Source organism: Artemia franciscana, chromosome 18 (genome assembly GCF_032884065.1).
Source record: "Artemia franciscana chromosome 18, ASM3288406v1, whole genome shotgun sequence".
Lineage (NCBI taxonomy): Eukaryota > Metazoa > Arthropoda > Branchiopoda > Anostraca > Artemiidae > Artemia > Artemia franciscana.
In genome coordinates this window covers 11,394,467-11,412,362 of record NC_088880.1, presented here as the reverse complement: position 1 = coordinate 11,412,362, position 17,896 = coordinate 11,394,467, and the positions used below count along the sequence as shown (strand labels likewise).

The window sequence follows — 17,896 nt, the reverse complement described above, 5'->3', positions numbered from 1 at the left end:
AGAATAGGAAAATAAGTCTGGAAACCAAGATTAGAATATTGGAAGCTACAATGATGACAATGGTCAAATATCACTTTGAAGTATGGGTACTCCAAAAAGCGGATGAGAGCTTACTAGATGTTTTTCAGAGAAATTGCCTACAGATTTTACTGGGTACCCAGCTGGCTGAATGTATTTCAAACAGTAGGTTGTAAGAAAAATTTGGTTCAATCCCACTTTCTAAAGCTATAATGAAAGAAAGGTTGAGATGACTAAGCCACGTTCTGAGAGTGAAAGATGACAGATTGCCGAAGATTGTCTATATTGGCCATCTGTCTGGCGCTGAGCGGAAAGCAGGTCGTCTTCGTCTGGGGTGCGATGTCATAAATAAAGATTTAAAGGAAGACGGAATTTTCTGGGAGGTTGTAATGAGGGAGGCCTTGAACAGAATGGGTTGGAGGAGGAGCGTGCGTAACTGCGTTGGCCTCAGGTGGCTTGGTGCTTTGGTGAGTTATTAGTAGTACTAGTACAATTCTATGAAGGGGTGGTAGAGACTGTGGTCTCGTCCAACAAATTTTTACATGATCTTACGGACTGGGAAAATCTAAGCAACTTTCGATCTATTCGGCTTAAAACCCGCTTGGTATTTTGGGATGACTTCTGAGCATATTGCTCGGCTTGTCTTAGCAAGACTTCCGTCATTACTTTTAACAGCACGGCTAGTCAGACTGATTAGTTGGTATTTTGTCACATACTTCTTTTGAGCTTTCTTGTGGACAGGGACCATCATGGCTTCACATCATGATTCGGGAAAGTGACCTACTTCCCAGGCTGCTGTGGTGATTTTATGATAAAGATCACAGAGAGGTTAGTAATTGACTCTCAAAAGTTCTGACTGTATTTCCTCGGAGCGAGTAGCATATTGTTTATTCTGCAGTCCCTTTGAGTTGCTTGTATCGGTCTCTGCTTTCTTTTCCATGCTTATTGGTGACTTCAGACTTTGCGTCTCAGAGTTAAATGATGTCGTCTATGATCTAGGGTCTTTGCTTATCTTTCTGGACACCTAGTGTGAAGAGGGCGACATTGCGGACAATTTACATGCTGATAATCACCAGGTTTTCAGTGTCACTCATATGCAGAGGTAGTGAGGACTTTAAAGTGAGCTCCATCATCCTGTTAGATAGGGTGACTATTTAGGCTGTTCGAGTTGCTTTGTCATTGAGAAGATCTACTAAAAATTTGAGGAGTTTCCTAGACAGCTTTGAAACTACGTTAAGTATCATTCTGAAGTTAGACATTTCAAGGAGTGTTCACTGTCAAATTTAACACCAGCTAGAATGACAATGTTAGTGACAGATGACTTCCGACGTCAAGACACGGAGATGTAGTCTATGACATTTGAGATAATCATTTGGGAGAGCTTCAGGTAGTTCTACGTCACGGTCTGTGCTTGAAGAGTGTTCGTGATAACTAAATCAATGTCTCGGCGGAACTCTATTAGGTATTTTTCCTCTTTTGATTAGTCGCCCGTGGCCAAATTCGCCATGCCCTGCGTGGTCCTTGCCAGCAATGGTATTTTAGTCACTAATGACAAATTATATATCGTTTTTGGGACAAAATCAACTATATTTTGCAGCTGGAGATAGAAAGTTTGAGACTTATTGTCGTCTCTACTGGAGTCTGGAGTATAAACTTGGATCACTTTATCATTGACAGTTGGCTCATTCAGCCCAACCATAATAAGTCGTTCATATACTGGAGTTGCAGTAATTAGAAATTCTCTAGCCCTCCTGGACAGTAGAAAGCGACTACAGGTTGATGTTTTCCAGCATTACGTCCAGAGGCAATAAGGACGAAGTCCCCTTTTTCCTCTTCACATATCAATGGGAGCTGGGCTTCAGAAGAACCTAGCTTATCTTTCCAAGAAGTTACTTTATTTTCCTTTGTTCTGGTATTAAGGGTATCAAATGGCAGGGTTGATTTTGGTGATACAATGGCATCCAGGCTTGAACTTGTCATATTCGTACGAATCACAGCCGTAACATCTTTCGTTGCTCGGGACACGGTAGTTCCTAACGTATTTCCTTCGCCGGTTACCCCCGATATAGTAGCACTGGTTTTCGTATTTAATCGTTTTTTATATTCATCTACATAGATAAAACGGGAAAGGTTTCTTAGCTGATTAGTTGACGTCGGTAAGCCACTCCTCCCCGTCAACTTGCAGAGATTGTTGTCCATGTACAGATCATCTGCCCTTTCGCTATTCTCCTCCCGAAGAGGATGCTGTCCGATGTTTTTCTGCCATACCATACACTTTAAACCATTGCTGGGAGGTTTGCATCTGACAGGACATGTTAACACATCGGTGGATCCTGATTGGTCTGCATTAGAAGACCCTTCCTCCGCCTCCACATGTATATTTACTACCTCCTGGCGAGGGTTTCCTAATTTCAATTTGGACCACCAAGGTTTTCATCTGGTAACTTGCACATACATCCTACATATCTGTAGAGGGTTCCCTTATCCCCCACCTGGTCAAACACTTAATACACTGGGTAAGACCCTACTCCAGTTGGTTCCAGAAAACTCTAGTAGGGGGTTTAACATCTGGATGGTGAGTAATGAAGTAAGGCATGGCACTGAAGTCCCTCACTTGGAGAAATCTCACTGTGATGGTTAGATAGACGTGTCTCGAAAGCTTAAAAATTTACAAACTGTGTCATAGGCTGGTGTGCTTTTATCATGGCCGTGTTTTAGCATTACAAAATTAGTTCTAGTTCAAGTGGAATAAGCTGTGTGAAACATTCTGATGTGTTTCAATACGTATGTGGAAAGTAAACTTTTCAAGAAACAGCTTACAACTCTGTAAAGAAAGCATGCCTTGGTTATTATGGTGTCAAACATGGTGACTATGATAAAACATAGGCACCACGCGCTGTCGGAAAAACCTGTGTGGAATATTTGTGACTGTACACTACAGGAAAAGATAAGTCATGCTTGGTGTACCGATAGTTCTTAGAGGATCAATAAACCATATTGAAGACTGCAATTTCTGTATCTTAAATATTGATGGAAACAACTTCAGTAAGTGATTTTGTCCGAATTATCCTCTGCAAGACGACCAAGTTGCTCAAGATGACAAGGTACCAATACCAACCTTTCATCAGCTACCAGAGCTTAGTTAGGATGAGTTCTGCTCCTTATGATAATCCTTCTGATGACAGTGATGATTTTGATTGATTTTGAGGGAGTCTCATGACTTCCTCGATGTTGTTAGAGACCATTACATGACAAAATCCATTGTAGCAAGTAGCCAAACTCACACTTTACCGTAAAAAAGCAAAGGATTTTTTTTACTTTTCTTTAGTCAAGACAAAATCTTGTATTTTATGAAGGCATTAAAACCCTTTAAGAAAATAAATATTCTAAGATATTCTGCGACTAACCAGCACTTTTTTTTACTGACAGTTCCAAACAAAGTCTGATATGTGATCTCTTACATAATGGGAGCAATTTTCAATGACTACCAGTTACTCACTTGACGAAAAATTAAATATTCTGAGCATCAGTGGGTGATTTGTGTTGACTTAAAAGATGGCAAATTTTCTTAATAGACAGAAAATTGGATATATGAAATTCCCCTGTTTTTTGTGTTTTTGGGACAGAAGAGACAAGAAGAGCCACGAAATGAAAAAGGAGCGTCCTCCGATCAAAACCAAGGTCCCTTGGAACAATAATATCATTAATTAGCCTTTAGGTGCACCAGAGAAAATCATCCCCCCCCCACTGCATATCAAGCTGGGTGCAATGAAGCAGTTTGCAAAGGATCTATATAAGAACGAATTATGTTATGCATATATAGAAAGCAAGATGCCTCAAGTGACCACAGAAAAGACTAAAGCTGGTGTGTTTGATGGCCCACAAATGAGACAATTCGTGAAAGATCATGTCTTTGTAGATTCCATGTGTGAAGCTGAGCAAAAAGCAAGGGCATCATTTTTCGAAGCCATAAAATTTTTTGGAGTAACCACAAAGCAATAAAATACGTTACATTGGCAATTGAGATGTTTATTATTGAATTGAATTGAAATAATTGAATTGAAATCTTTGTCATTACATGAGCATTAAAATTAACTATTTGTATAGCCACTTGAACTATTTTCCAGAAAGACTATGAAGGCTCACTTCCAATGAAGATAAAAAACTTGTACGATGGAAGATTAGTGCTGGAGTTTGAAAAGAGTTCCAAACAAAGGAAATTGAAGAGTGTCACGCAAAAGACTCTTCCGAAGTTATTTTTCATGATCAACTTTTTAAAATTAACTGGTTACTTTGCATTCAGTTTAATTTCTACAATAATTGGAATAGTTTTTGGTTCCGATTGTTGTCTTTAAAATGAATATAATGGTTAAAAGTTATTTGTTTATTTTTTACACATGTCAATTTTCATGTTACAATAGCATGCCTTAAATCTAATAATATTCTCAGAATCTTAAAAGTTCGATTTTCTTGCCAAAAGCTAATGCATGTGATTCTTGAATTCAGCTCATTAAATAATTACAAAGTCAGCACCAAAAAAAAAGTCCCGGGACCAAAATCACTGTTGCCCAGTGTTATTCATTCTTTCTTTTAATTGTATTTTTTTTTAGCCAGGTTCAGTTCATTTTTTTTTAACTTGTTTCTATATTATTGTTTCGTGCAAAATAAATTATATCTTATTTTAAAAATAGAGGAAGGAACAGGGGCTTCGTTTTGGTGGTCAGAGGGGGGAGAGGCAAGGGGGCAGTGGCCCCCAACACTTTGGAGAAAGAATTACTATATAGTCCATGCCCCTTGACTATCCAGATTTGGACCCCTCTTGTCCCACTCCCCAATAAAAATCCTGGAGCTACGCCACTGCAAATGAATGTAATAAAGTTACACTTTATTAAATGAATGTAATAAAGTTACTCTTGTACCATCTCCTGATTCTTGCCCTAATAAGTCGTCAACTAAAAGTCTTCCTCTTTTTTTGAATATTTTGCCCCTTGAATCTTTTATTGTTTTTCATTCTATTTTATTTAAGAAAAAACATCATTCAAATTCCCTACCTGAATATTTTTATGAACCCGATCTATTTTCTGGAACTAATTCCGATCACGACCATAACACCCGTAATCCTTGTAAAGCCCGGCAATCCTTGATAATTTCAGAAAGATCAAGATTTTCATTGAGAAACACAATATTGAGGGTATGGCAAAGTTATCATAATGTAATCAAACTTGAACTTTCTACTAATACGCTGAAAAACAAAATAAAATCAATGCTCATAGAAAATGTTTAAAGTAAAAAAAAAAAAAAAAAAAAAAAAAAAAAAAAAAAAAAAATTAAGTAAATAAATAATAAATGTGTGGTTTATAGCGGTAAATCCCAACTCAGTCTGGTGGTTTGAATCTGGAACCTGGATGGATTATGATTAATTTATGATATTATTTTATGTTGATGTAGTTATAGCATACAGTTTATTTAATTGTTTGCCATTTGGCCTCGAGCCCTCTCTCTGCCAAATTGGTTTTTTATATTGAAATTATGTAGTAATAAACAGAACTTGAACTTGAACTTTATTAATTTTATTAAATTTATTAATTTTATTAATAATACCTGCTTAATAATTGTTTTTAATAATTTTGTGTCATTTCCTAGTTGAGGCACGATTTTATTTGGTCAAAAATCCTCTCCACATTGTACAAAAAATTCATAACATGGTCGAATAAACCAGCAATTGAGATCGACTTTTACAATTACCAGGGGAGTACAGTTCTATTTATTTTGTTGAGACATATTTTTGATTTAATTAGGTTAGATTTTAAACCTCAAGTATTTGTTGGCATGCAGACCGAGAAAGGGGTTCCTGAGTGACTTCTCCACCCAAATTTTAACTTTTCGACATTATGGCGATTCCTCCTGCAAATTTAAAATTAAAGATTTTAACCGGTGCTTAAACTTTATAATTACCATCCCAATAATCCAGGATTAGTTCATATTTTGGTTAAAACTTAAGTCTAACTTTTAAGACTTTTCAGGATGCTCACCAATGGTCTGCGTCAAACAGGTACCAATCTCCTGATTCAAAGTTTTTGGCGGGGTTGGGGGCGAATCATCTGACGCTTCCTCTGTTTTCTCCCAGATTTCTCCAGGTACTCATTTAGTGCTAATAGTGCATCTAAATCGAATCTAAAGTAAAATAAAGTTAAAGTCGGGTTTTCAATATTCGGGTTAGGCCTCTATGGATTTAACGTCAGGGTAGTAAATTCACAGTTCCAGTACCCAAGGAAGTTAAAGTTGTCTAAAAGTGGGGTCGATGGTATCTAATTACGATCCTCAGAAAAACCAATTAAAGATAAAATGGTAGCACAAAAAAATGGATATTGATGGGATCACTACTTACTAAAACTGTTTTGCTATAAAAACATTAGTCAAAACTGTGGATGTAATAAAAGGGGTAACCAACGTTCTTTGACCCACTTCCTCCACTCCCCTTCCAAGAGCAAAACGTGAAGTCATAAGATATAGACATTTACTAAGTATGCGGGGTTGCTCTGACCAGGGAAAACTACAAAATTTCTTTTACTTTAGAAAGCCTCAGGTATGTTACGCCAATTGGGAGGGGTGGTTGTTTACTATTTTCTCAAGATTTTGAGATTCGCCTTTTTTTCCTTAAAGTAAATTAAAGAGCCCCTTGAAAAGCCCTCATCCTTGATTTTGAAAAGCATTCTTTTTGTGTCTTCAATAAAAATTAAAAAAAATCTTCCCCCTCAGCCCTTAATTTTGTGAATTGGTGCTACGAATTGGAACCAAATAATTTATTTTTTTTTTTACCAAATCTGGAATAAAATTTATAAGATTTCCAATGTACGGGAATCAGTAAAAAGCTATCCCCCAATTTAGATGCACTACTTATAGTAATGTTGACGTGAGTTCTCTTTTCAAACTAAATACATAAAAAAATTAATACTTCATTAGAATCAGTAAATATGTGATATTTGAAAGTTTTAAGTATTTTCCAGTATAACTATATACCAGCTGCGGCATTTTTAATCCCCCTTTTCGGGTAAACTTCTGTATACATTATATTATCTTCAATGTACTCACTCACGATAATCTAAGAATCTTGAAAAAAAAAATTAAAAAGCACCCTTCTAATATTTTGAAAATTACTCTTTAAAATGAAAAAGAATTGCCAAACATGAAATCGAATTTACGGGAAATCGAATTTCCCAAGGTGCTAAAATTAGTCAACTGCTACTGCCACTTCAAATGTCTTTGGGTATCAAAAATTAGGAACTGCCTGGTTTTGGATTCCAAGAGCACCGACCGGATTTAGCACCGACCAGATTTAAGACCGGATTTTAGTGACGTGCCATCTTCCTTGCTTTTTTTGAAAGAACATGTCCATACAATTATTGCAATTAAGTTTACAAAAATAATTCTAAGAATTCGCCTACTCCATACTCTGTACCTAAAAAACATGACACTGAATTTCAATTACGCTGTTTATGATGATGAATGCATAGAAAAGAATAAGCCGCTAAAAGAAATACACGGAAATAATGAAAAACATATTGACAGAGAATTTATCAGCGCCTAGAAATCATCACAAGAAAGTCAAATGAATTTTGATTGGCAGTTTACAAGATTACAGAACGATTCTCAGATAAAATATTATGTTCTAAACAAAGCCCAAATATTTTTTAAAGTTAGCACAAACTCTATTAAGATAATGCATGAAATTTGATTTAAATTACACTCAAAGCTCCTCAGCGTGACTGACATGGTAAGAACAATCATATAGTTACTTCCTAGGGATAAAGACGTTCTACAAAAAACTTAAACTTTGACAACACCTTAATTTTGTAATTTGGCATCCACATCGAAGTAATCTTAGTTTAACATTAACTTCATATGCTTCTTAAGTAGCTCTATTAAGGTGAGTTGACTCACTAATTATCTTCTTAGCCTAGAAAGTGAAACTCAGATTTTGACGCAAAATCTTTACATGAAGTGGGACTGCCACCAGTGGCAAGGTGCAGCAGTCATTCTTCGTTGAAAGGTACTGGTCATTAAAAAAGTAGTATGCTGCCGACAGTTGTGACGTGGTCGCTTGTAGCTAGTACGGCTACAAGGTTGTAAGGAAGTCATTAGTCACCAGGAGTGAGAAAAGTCATTGCTAAGGCCACTGAGGTATGGACGTATAGCACTCTGGCAGTTTGCTTACGCCTAATTCGGCAGTAAAGTACGCTGGTTTTCTAGTACACTTCGGACGAAGGGGTTCGTATCTAGACTCAACCACGCCAGATACTCTTTGCATTTGTAAGTTAAATGAAATTTAAATTAATTGCCTTGTTGTGTTTCACGTGATCTTCTGATGGTTTGTTATTATTCCTTTCCTGGATCAAAATGATTTTTTGCACTTGGAAAAGGTGCCAAAAGTTAGCAACGGTCTATTGACAGTTATTTTTTGTAGGATTTCAAGAAAATGGACAATGGGGCAAACACTTTCAACTAATTTCTTTTTATAAACCAACAATTTTTTTTTGCGTTTTAGGGCCAATTTTGGCATCCACACGTCGACTAACTATCGCTAAAAGACTGAGAAAAGGAGGGAAATTTTGTTATATATAGATTTGAGTGTACCTCATATGTATTATATGCTATATATATTACTAGCTGTTGGGGTGGCACTTCACGCCACCCCAACATATATATATATATATATATATATATATATATATATATATATATATATATATATATATATATATATATATATATATATGTTTGTAACTACGTAAAACTTGCGACTATACAACATTCTTCGCTGTCCCATTGTCTGTACATATAAATAGATTGTCAGGTTTACCGACTCTTGAACATGCAACATATAATTGTCCATGGGAAAAACAATCCGTATTCAGATCTATACCTCATTATTCTAATGATAGCCCTTGAGCTTTGTTAATGGTGATTGCTAATCGACCATTCCATGTGTCCCCGTCGTCATTTATATATCCCCCTGTGCCCCGGCATCCCCATTGTAGTTGTGTCCCTGTGTCCCGGTCGTCATTTATATTCCCAGTATCCCGGTCGTCATTTGTGTCCCAGTGTCCCAGTCTGTAATTTCTCTTTGAGCGTCCCAGTCGTCATTTATATTCCCTGTGTCCCGGTCGTCATTTGTGTCCCGGTCTGTAATTTATCTTTGAGTGTCCCGGTCGTCATTTATATCTCCCGGTCGTTATTTGTGTCCCAGTGTCCCAGTCTGTAATTTCTCTTTGAGTGTCCCAGTCGTCATTTAAATTCCCTCTATCCCGGTTTTTAGTTTTCTTTTTCTCCTTTATTTTTCAAATTTTTTCCTTTTTTTTAGTTTTTTTTTCTTTTTCAGTTTTTAGTTTTTTTAGTTTTTTTTTTATTAGTTTTTGTTTATTTTCTTTTTAGTTGTTATTGTAGGTTTTACCTTTTTTTAGGTTTTTTTTTAGTTTTTTTTCTTTTTTATTTTTTAGTTTTTAACCTTTTTTTAGTTTTTTAGCTTTTTTAGTTTTTTTAGTATTTTCTTTTTAGTTTTTTTTGCAGTTTTTACCTTTTTTAGTTTTTTTTCTTATTTTGTATTAATGCTAAAGCCAAGGTTCGAACCTGGAACCTCTCGGACCTGGAATCTGAAACATAACGCTTTACCAACTCAGCTACTTCGGCTTGTATATATATATATATATATATATATATATATATATATATATATATATATATATATATATATATATATATATATATATATGTATATATATATATATATATATATATATATATATATATATATATATATATATATATATATATATATATATATATATATATATGTTTTTACCTACGTAAAACTTGCGAATATACAACATTCTTCGCTGTCCCATTGTCTGTACATATAAATAGATTGTCAGGTTTACCGACTCTTGAACATGCAACATATAATTGTCCATGGGAAAAACAATCCGTTTTCAGATCTATACCTCATTATTCTAATGATTGCCCTTGAGCTTTGTTGATGGTGATTGCTAATCAAACATTTCCTGTGTCCCCATCGTCATTTATATATCCCTCTGTGCCCCCCGGCGTCCCCGTTGTAGTTGTGTCCCTGTGTCCCAGTCGTCATTTATAGTCGACAAACATGACGTCAGTCGACAGACAAACATGACATCAGTCGACACACACGTCCCAGTCGTCATTTGTGTCCCGGTGTCCCAGTCTGTAATTTTTCTTTGAGTGTCCCGGTCGTCATTTATATTCCCTATGTCCCGGTCTGTATATACATTCGTTTTTGAATTGGTACATGATGAAATAAATTTTTGTTTTTTTCCTTTTTTTCTTTTTAGTTTTTTTTTGGTTTTTACCTTTTTTTAGCTTTTTATTTTTTTTTCTTTTTTCTTTTAAGTTTTTTTTGTAGTTTTTACCTTTTTTTTTAGTTTTATTTTCTTTAGTTTTCTTTTTCTCCTTTATTTTTCAGTTTTTTTCCCTTTTTAGTTTTTTTTCTTTTTCAGTTTTTAGTTTTTGTTTATTTTCTTTTTAGTTGTTATTGTAGTTTTTACCTTTTTTTTTAGTTTTTTTTAGTTTTTTTTTCTTTTTAGTTTTTTTGCTGTTTTTACCCTTTTTTTTAGTTTTTTTTTGGTTTTTTTCCTTTTTTAGTTTTTAGTTTTTTACCTTTTTTTAGTTTTTTTTCTTTTTTAGTTTTTTTTTATCTTCTTTTGTTTTAATGCTAAAGCCAAGGTTCGAACGTGGAAACTCTCGGACCTAGAACCTGGAACAGAACGCTTTACCAACTCAGCTACTTCGGCTTGAATACATTTACCTTTTTTAGTTTTTGTTTTTTTTTATTTTTTTAGTTTTCTTTTTCTCCTTTATTTGTAGTTTTTTCCTTTTTTTAGTTTTTTTTCTTTTTCAGTTTTTAGTTTTTTTTTAGTTTTTTTTTTATTAGTTTCTAGTTTTTTTTTCTTTTTAGTTTTTTTGTAGTTTTTACCTTTTTTAAGTTTTTTTTTATTTTTTTTTACTTTTTTAGTTTTTAGTTTTTTTCCCTATTTTTAGTTTTTTTTAGTTTTTTAGCTTTTTTAGTTTTTTTAGCATTTTCTTTTTAATTTTTTTTTTAGTAAATCTTTTTTAGTTTTTTTCTTCTTTTGTATTAATGCTAAAGCCAAGGTTCGAACTTGGAACTTCTCGGACCTTTAACCTGGAACATAACTCTTTACCAACTGAGCTACTGTATTTGTATCGGATTAAAGACGCTTCTTGACTACTAAGGTCCCTGCGTCGGCCCTGTAGTGCATTCCTGCAGCATAGTTCGATCTCTGGGTCCCGTATTACCATGCTATGGTCAAACCCACTGCGCCAACACAGGTAGTTATATAACTGAGCTACTTCGGCTTGAATACATTCGTTTTTGAATTGGTATGTGATGAAATAATTCAGATGTCATATGCGGACACTGACGTCACTCGACAGACACATAGACAACTTATTTTTATATAAGTGACCTATCTATACAGATATATACGTCGGTTGACAAACATGACGTCATTCGACACACAAGCATGACGTCAGTAGACAGACACACAGACAAACAACTTATTTTTATATATATATACTAGCTGTTGGGGTGGCGCTTCGCGCCACCCCAACACCTAGTTGGTGGGGCGCTTCGCGCCCCCCCAAGCCCCCCCGCGCGCGTAAGTCGTTACGCGCCATATTAGTTACTCGCCATTGTAGCTGTGTCCCTGTGTCCCACCTGTGAATAGAGATAGATATAAATATATATTTTTAACTACGTAAAACATGCGAATATACAACATTCTTCGCTGTCCCATTGTCTGTGCATATAAATAGCATTTATATTCCCTGTGTCCCGGTCGTCATTTGTGTCCTGGTGTCCCAATTTGTAATTTCACTTTGAGCGTCCCGGTCGTCATTTATATTCCCTGTGTCCCAGTGTCCCGGTCGTCATTTGTGTCTCGGTTTCCCGGTCTGTAATTTCTATTCAAACAATCCCTGTGTCTCAGTCGTCAATTATATATCCCGTCTGTGCCCCGGCGTCCCCGCTGTAGTTGTGTCCCTGCGTCCCGGTCGTCATTTATATTCCCGGTCGTGATTTGTGTCCGGGTGTCCCAGTCTGTAATTTTTCTTTGAGGTTCCCGGACGTCATTTATATTCCCTCTGTGTCGGTCGTCATTTGTGTCCTGGTCTGTAATTTATCTTTGAGTGTTTTTTCTTTTTAGTTTTTTTTTAGTTTTTTACATTTTTTCACTTTTTTTTCTTCTTTATTTTTCAGCGTCACTATGAAGTACATATCGCCGAACCTTTGTTTTTTAACTTAAATCTGGTAGGCATTGATGACCTTTTCCAAGTCAAAATCCCAAACCCAATCATCATCGCTATCATTTTCAGTTTTGATATGTTTTGACTCTCGCTTTCCAGGTGGATTTTCATCTAACTGCGCGGTTTTGCGTTCTTTAGCCACAAACCTGTTTTCTTGCTGTTCTTGTGATTCCTCGGCACGCTTTCTTTTCTTACTTTCTCTATCAGCTGCAAGTCTGTTTTCTTGCCGTTCTTGTGAATCCTCTGCACGCTTTCTTTTCTTACTTTCTCTATCAGCAGCAAGTTTTTTGGCATAGACTCTTTGAGCAGCTTCCTCGGCTGTTGCCATTGTAGGTTCTTCAGTCATTTTACAATTAAATATTTTTCCTAGAACGCATGTCTTAAATACCATTAATGACGTCACCGTCATAGCAAAAATGACGACAACTAACTTCATGACGTCAGCCGACATAGAAACATGACGTCACCTGATCCACAGACAGACACACAGACAGACAACTTATTTTTATATATATAGATATATATATATATAGATATATACTAGCTATACTGGGGGCGCTTCGCGTAAGTCGTTACGCGCCATATTAGTTACGCGCCATTGTAGTTGTGTCCCAATGTCCCACCTGTGAATATATATATATATATATATATATATATATATACTAGCTGTTGGGGTGGCGCTTCGCGCCACCCCAACACCTAGTTGGTGGGGGCGCTTCGCGCCCCCCCCAAGCCCCCCCGCGCGCGCAAGTCGTTACGCGCCATAATAGTTACGCGCCATTGTAGTTGTGTCCCTATGTCCCACCTGTGAATATAGATATATATATATATATATGGTTTTAACTACGTAAAACTTGCGAATATACAACATTCTTTGCTGTCCCATTGTCTTTGCATATAAATAGATTGTCAGGTTATCCCCCTGTTTCCCCCGGTGTCCCCGTTGTAGTTGTGTCCCTGTGTCCCGGTCGTCATTTATATTCCCTGTGTCCCGGGTCCCGGTCATCATTTGTATCCCGGTGTCCCGGTCTGTATATACATTCGTTTTTTAGTTTTGTTTTTCTCCTTTATTTTTTTCCTTTTTTTTTCTTTTTTAGCTTATTTAGATTTTTAGATTTTTTAGTTTTTTTTATTAGTTTTTAGTTTTTATTTCTTTTTAGTTTTTTTGTCCCGGTCGTCATTTATATCCCCCTGTTTCCCCCGGTGTCCCCGTTGTAGTTGTGTCCCTGTGTCCCGGTCGTTATTTATATTCCCTGTGTCCCGGTCGTCATTTGTATCCCGGTGTACCGGTCTGTATATACATTCGTTTTTTAGTTTTGTTTTTCTCCTTTATTTTTTTCCTTTTTTTTTCTTTTTTAGTTTATTTAGATTTTTAGATTTTTTAGTTTTTTTATTAGTTTTTAGTTTTTTTTTCTTTTTAGTTTTTTTGTAGTTTTTACCTTCTTTTTAGTTTTGTTAATTTTTTTTTTTACTTGTGTCCTGGTCGTCATTTATACTCCCTGTGTCCCGGTGCTTTGTTGATTGCTAATCGAACATTCCTTTTGTCCTGGTCGCTTTCTCTTTGAGTGTCGTCATTTATTTTTTTCTTTTTTAGTTCTTTTAGTTTTTACCTTTTTTAGTTTTTTTTTTAGTTTTTAGTTTTTTTAGTTTTTTACCTTTTTTTAGTTTTTTTAGTTTTTTAGCTTTTTTATTTTTTTTATTAGTTTTTAGTTTTTTTGTAGTTTTTGCCTTTTTTTTTAGTTTTTTGTCCTGGTCGCTTTCTCTTTGAGTGTCGTCATTTATTAGTTTTTTCCTTTTTTTTTTAGTTTTTTATTGGTTTTTACCTTTATTTTAGCTTATTTTTCAGTTTTTTCCTTTTTTTTAGTTTTTTTTTATTTTTTATTTTTTTTAGTTTTTTACATTTTTTTAGTTTTTTTAGTTTTTTTAGTTTTTTAGCTTTTTTACTTTTTTTATTAGTTTTTAGTTTTTTTTTGTAGTTTTTGCCTTTTTTTAGTTTTTTCAGTTTTTTTTTTAGTTTTTTATTGGTTTTTACCTTTATAGTTTTTTTAGTTTTTTAGCTTTTTTATTTTTTTTATTAGTTTTTAGTTTTTTTTGTAGTTTTTGCCTTTTTTTAGTTTTTTCAGTTTTGACGTCACCTAATCCAGTTTTTTCAGGTGACGTCACCTGACACATCCATCCACACATCCATCCACACATCCACAGACAGACAACTTATTTTTATATATATATATATATATATATATATATATATATATATATATATATATATATATATATATATATATATATATATATATATATATATATATATATATATATATATATATATATATACTAGCTGTTGGGGTGGCGCTTCGCGCCACCCCAACACCTAGTTGGTGGGGGCGCTTCGCGCCCCCCCCAAGCCCCCCCGCGCGCGTAAGTCGTTACGCGCCATAATAGTTACGCGCCATTGTAGTTGTGTCCCTATGTCCCACCTGTGAATATAGATAGATATATATATATGGTTTTAACTACGTAAAACTTGCGAATATACAACATTCTTTGCTGTCCCATTGTCTTTGCATATAAATAGATTGTCAGGTTTACCGACTCTTGAACATGCAACATATAATGGTCCATGGGAAAACAATCTGTATTCAGATCTATACCTCATGATTCTAATGATTGCCCTTGAGCTTTGTTGATGGTGATTGCTAATCGACCATTCCCTGTCCCGGTGTCCCGGTCGTCATTTACATCCCCCTGTTTCCCCCGGTGTCCCCGTTGTAGTTGTGTCCCTGTGTCCCGGTCGTCATTTATATTCCCTGTGTCCCGGGTCCCGGTCGTCATTTGTATCCCGGTGTCCCGGTCTGTATATACATTCGTTTTTTAGTTTTGTTTTTCTCCTTTATTTTTTTCCTTTTTTTTTCTTTTTTAGCTTATTTAGATTTTTAGATTTTTTAGTTTTTTTATTAGTTTTTAGTTTTTTTTTTCTTTTTAGTTTTTTTGTCCCGGTCGTCATTTATATCCCCCTGTTTCCCCCGGGTCGTCATTTATACTCCCTGTGTCCCGGTGCTTTGTTGATTGCTAATCGAACATTCCTTTTGTCCTGGTCGCTTTCTCTTTGAGTGTCGTCATTTATTTTTTTCTTTTTTAGTTCTTTTAGTTTTTACCTTTTTTAGTTTTTTTTAGTTTTTAGTTTTTTTAGTTTTTTACCTTTTTTTAGTTTTTTTAGTTTTTTTTAGTTTTTTAGCTTTTTTATTTTTTTTATTAGTTTTTAGTTTTTTTGTAGTTTTTGCCTTTTTTTAAGTTTTTTTAGTTTTTTAGCTTTTTTATTAGTTTTTAGTTTTTTTTGTAGTTTTTGCCTTTTTTTAGTTTTTTTAGTTTTTTAGCTTTTTTATTTTTTTTATTAGTTTTTAGTTTTTTTTGTAGTTTTTGCCTTTTTTTTCTCTTTGAGTGTCGTCATTTATTAGTTTTTTCCTTTTTTTTTTTAGTTTTTTATTGGTTTTTACCTTTATTTTAGCTTATTTTTCAGTTTTTTCCTTTTTTTTAGTTTTTTTTATTTTTTATTTTTTTTAGTTTTTTACCTTTTTTTAGTTTTTTTAGTTTTTTAGCTTTTTTACTTTTTTTATTAGTTTTTAGTTTTTTTTGTAGTTTTTGCCTTTTTTTAGTTTTTTCAGTTTTTTTTTTAGTTTTTTATTGGTTTTTACCTTTATAGTTTTTTTAGTTTTTTAGCTTTTTTATTTTTTTTATTAGTTTTTAGTTTTTTTTGTAGTTTTTGCCTTTTTTTAGTTTTTTCAGTTTTGACGTCACCTGATCCAGTTTTTTCAGGTGACGTCACCTGACACATCCATCCATCCATCCATCCATCCATCCATCCACAGACAACTTATTTTTATATATATAGATATATATATATATATCTATATATATAAAAATAAGTTGTCTGTGTGTGGATCTGTGGATCAGGTGACGTCATGTTTGTTCGCATATGACGTCTGAATTATTTCACACTAATTCAAAAGAAGAAAAAAACTAAAAAAGGTAAAAACTACAAAAAAAACTAAAAAGAAAAAAAAACTAAAAAAGCTAAAAAACTAAAAAAAACTAAAAAAAGGTAAAAATCTAATAACTAAAAAAAAAACTGAAAAAAATAAAAAAAGGCAAAAACTACAAAAAAAAATAAAAACTAATAAAAAAACTAAAAAAGCTAAAAAACTAAAAAAACTAAAAAAAACTAAAAAAAGGTAAAAAACTAAAAAAACTAAAAACTAAAAAAGAAAAAAACTAAAAAAAGGAAAAAACTGAAAAATAAAAGAGAAAAAGAAAACTAAAAAAATATGAATAAATATATATAAAAATAAGTTGTTTGTGGGTTATGTCTGTCTGTCTGTCTGTCGAGTGACGTCGTGTTTGTCCGCATATGACGTCTGAATTATTTCACACTAATACAAAAGAAGAAAAAAAACTAAAAAAGGTAAAAACTACAAAAAAAACTAAAAAGAAAAAAAAACTAAAAAAGCTAAAAAACTAAAAAAAAACTAAAAAAAGGTAAAAAACTAAAAACTAAAAAAAACTGAAAAAACTAAAAAAAGGCAAAAACTAAAAAAAACTAAAAACTAATAAAAAAACTAAAAAAGCTAAAAAACTAAAAAAACAAAAAACTAAAAAAAGGTAAAAAACAAAAAAAACTAAAAACTAAAAAAGAAAAAACTAAAAAAAAAGGAAAAAACTGAAAAATAAGAGAAAAAGAAAACTAAAAAAATATTAATAAATATAAAAAATATAAATATAAATATAATATAAATTAGCAATCAACAAAGCACCGAGACACAAATGACGACCGGGACACAGGGAGTATAAATGACGACCAGGACATAAGTAAAAAAAAAAACTAAAAAAACTAAAAAAATGGTAAAAACTACAAATAAACTAAAAACTAATAAAAAAATCTAAAAATCTAAATAAACTAAAAAAGAAAAAAAAGAAAAAAGGAAAAAAATAAAGGAGAAAAACAAAACTAAAAAACGAATGTATATACAGACCGGGACACCGGGATACAAATGACAACCGGGACACAGGGAATATAAATGACGACCGGGACACAGGGACACAACTACAATGGGGACGCCGGGGGGCACAGGGGGATATAAATGACGACCGGGACACCGGGACACAAGGAATATAAATGATGCCCGGGACACTCAAAGAGAAATCACAGACTGGAACACCGGGACACAAATAACGACCGGGACACAGGGAATATAAATGACGACCGGGACACAGGGACATAACTACAAAGGGGACGCCGGGGTGCACAGGGGGATATATAAATGACGATGGCGACTCAGGGAATGGTCGATTAGCAATCACCATCAACAAAGCTCAAGGGCAATCATTAGAATCATGAGGAATAGATCTGAATACGGATTGTTTTCCCATGGACCATTATATGTTGCATGTTCAAGAGTCGGTAAACCTGACAATCTATTTATATGCACAGACAATGGGACAGCAAAGAATGTTGTATATTCGCAAGTTTTAC

The 17,896-nt window shown here is 34.1% G+C and overlaps 1 protein-coding gene across 1 annotated transcript in view; it reads left to right on the top strand.

Annotated features, from left to right (window-relative positions):
- Positions 1 to 2,972: 2,972 nt before the first annotated feature.
- Positions 2,973 to 17,896, top strand: part of LOC136038380 (sodium-dependent phosphate transport protein 2B-like) — a 92,666-nt gene continuing 77,742 nt past the window's right edge. Inside the window, 1 exon segment of the mRNA XM_065721449.1 lies at positions 2,973 to 3,063. Coding sequence (XP_065577521.1) covers positions 2,973 to 3,063 — 91 coding nt within the window.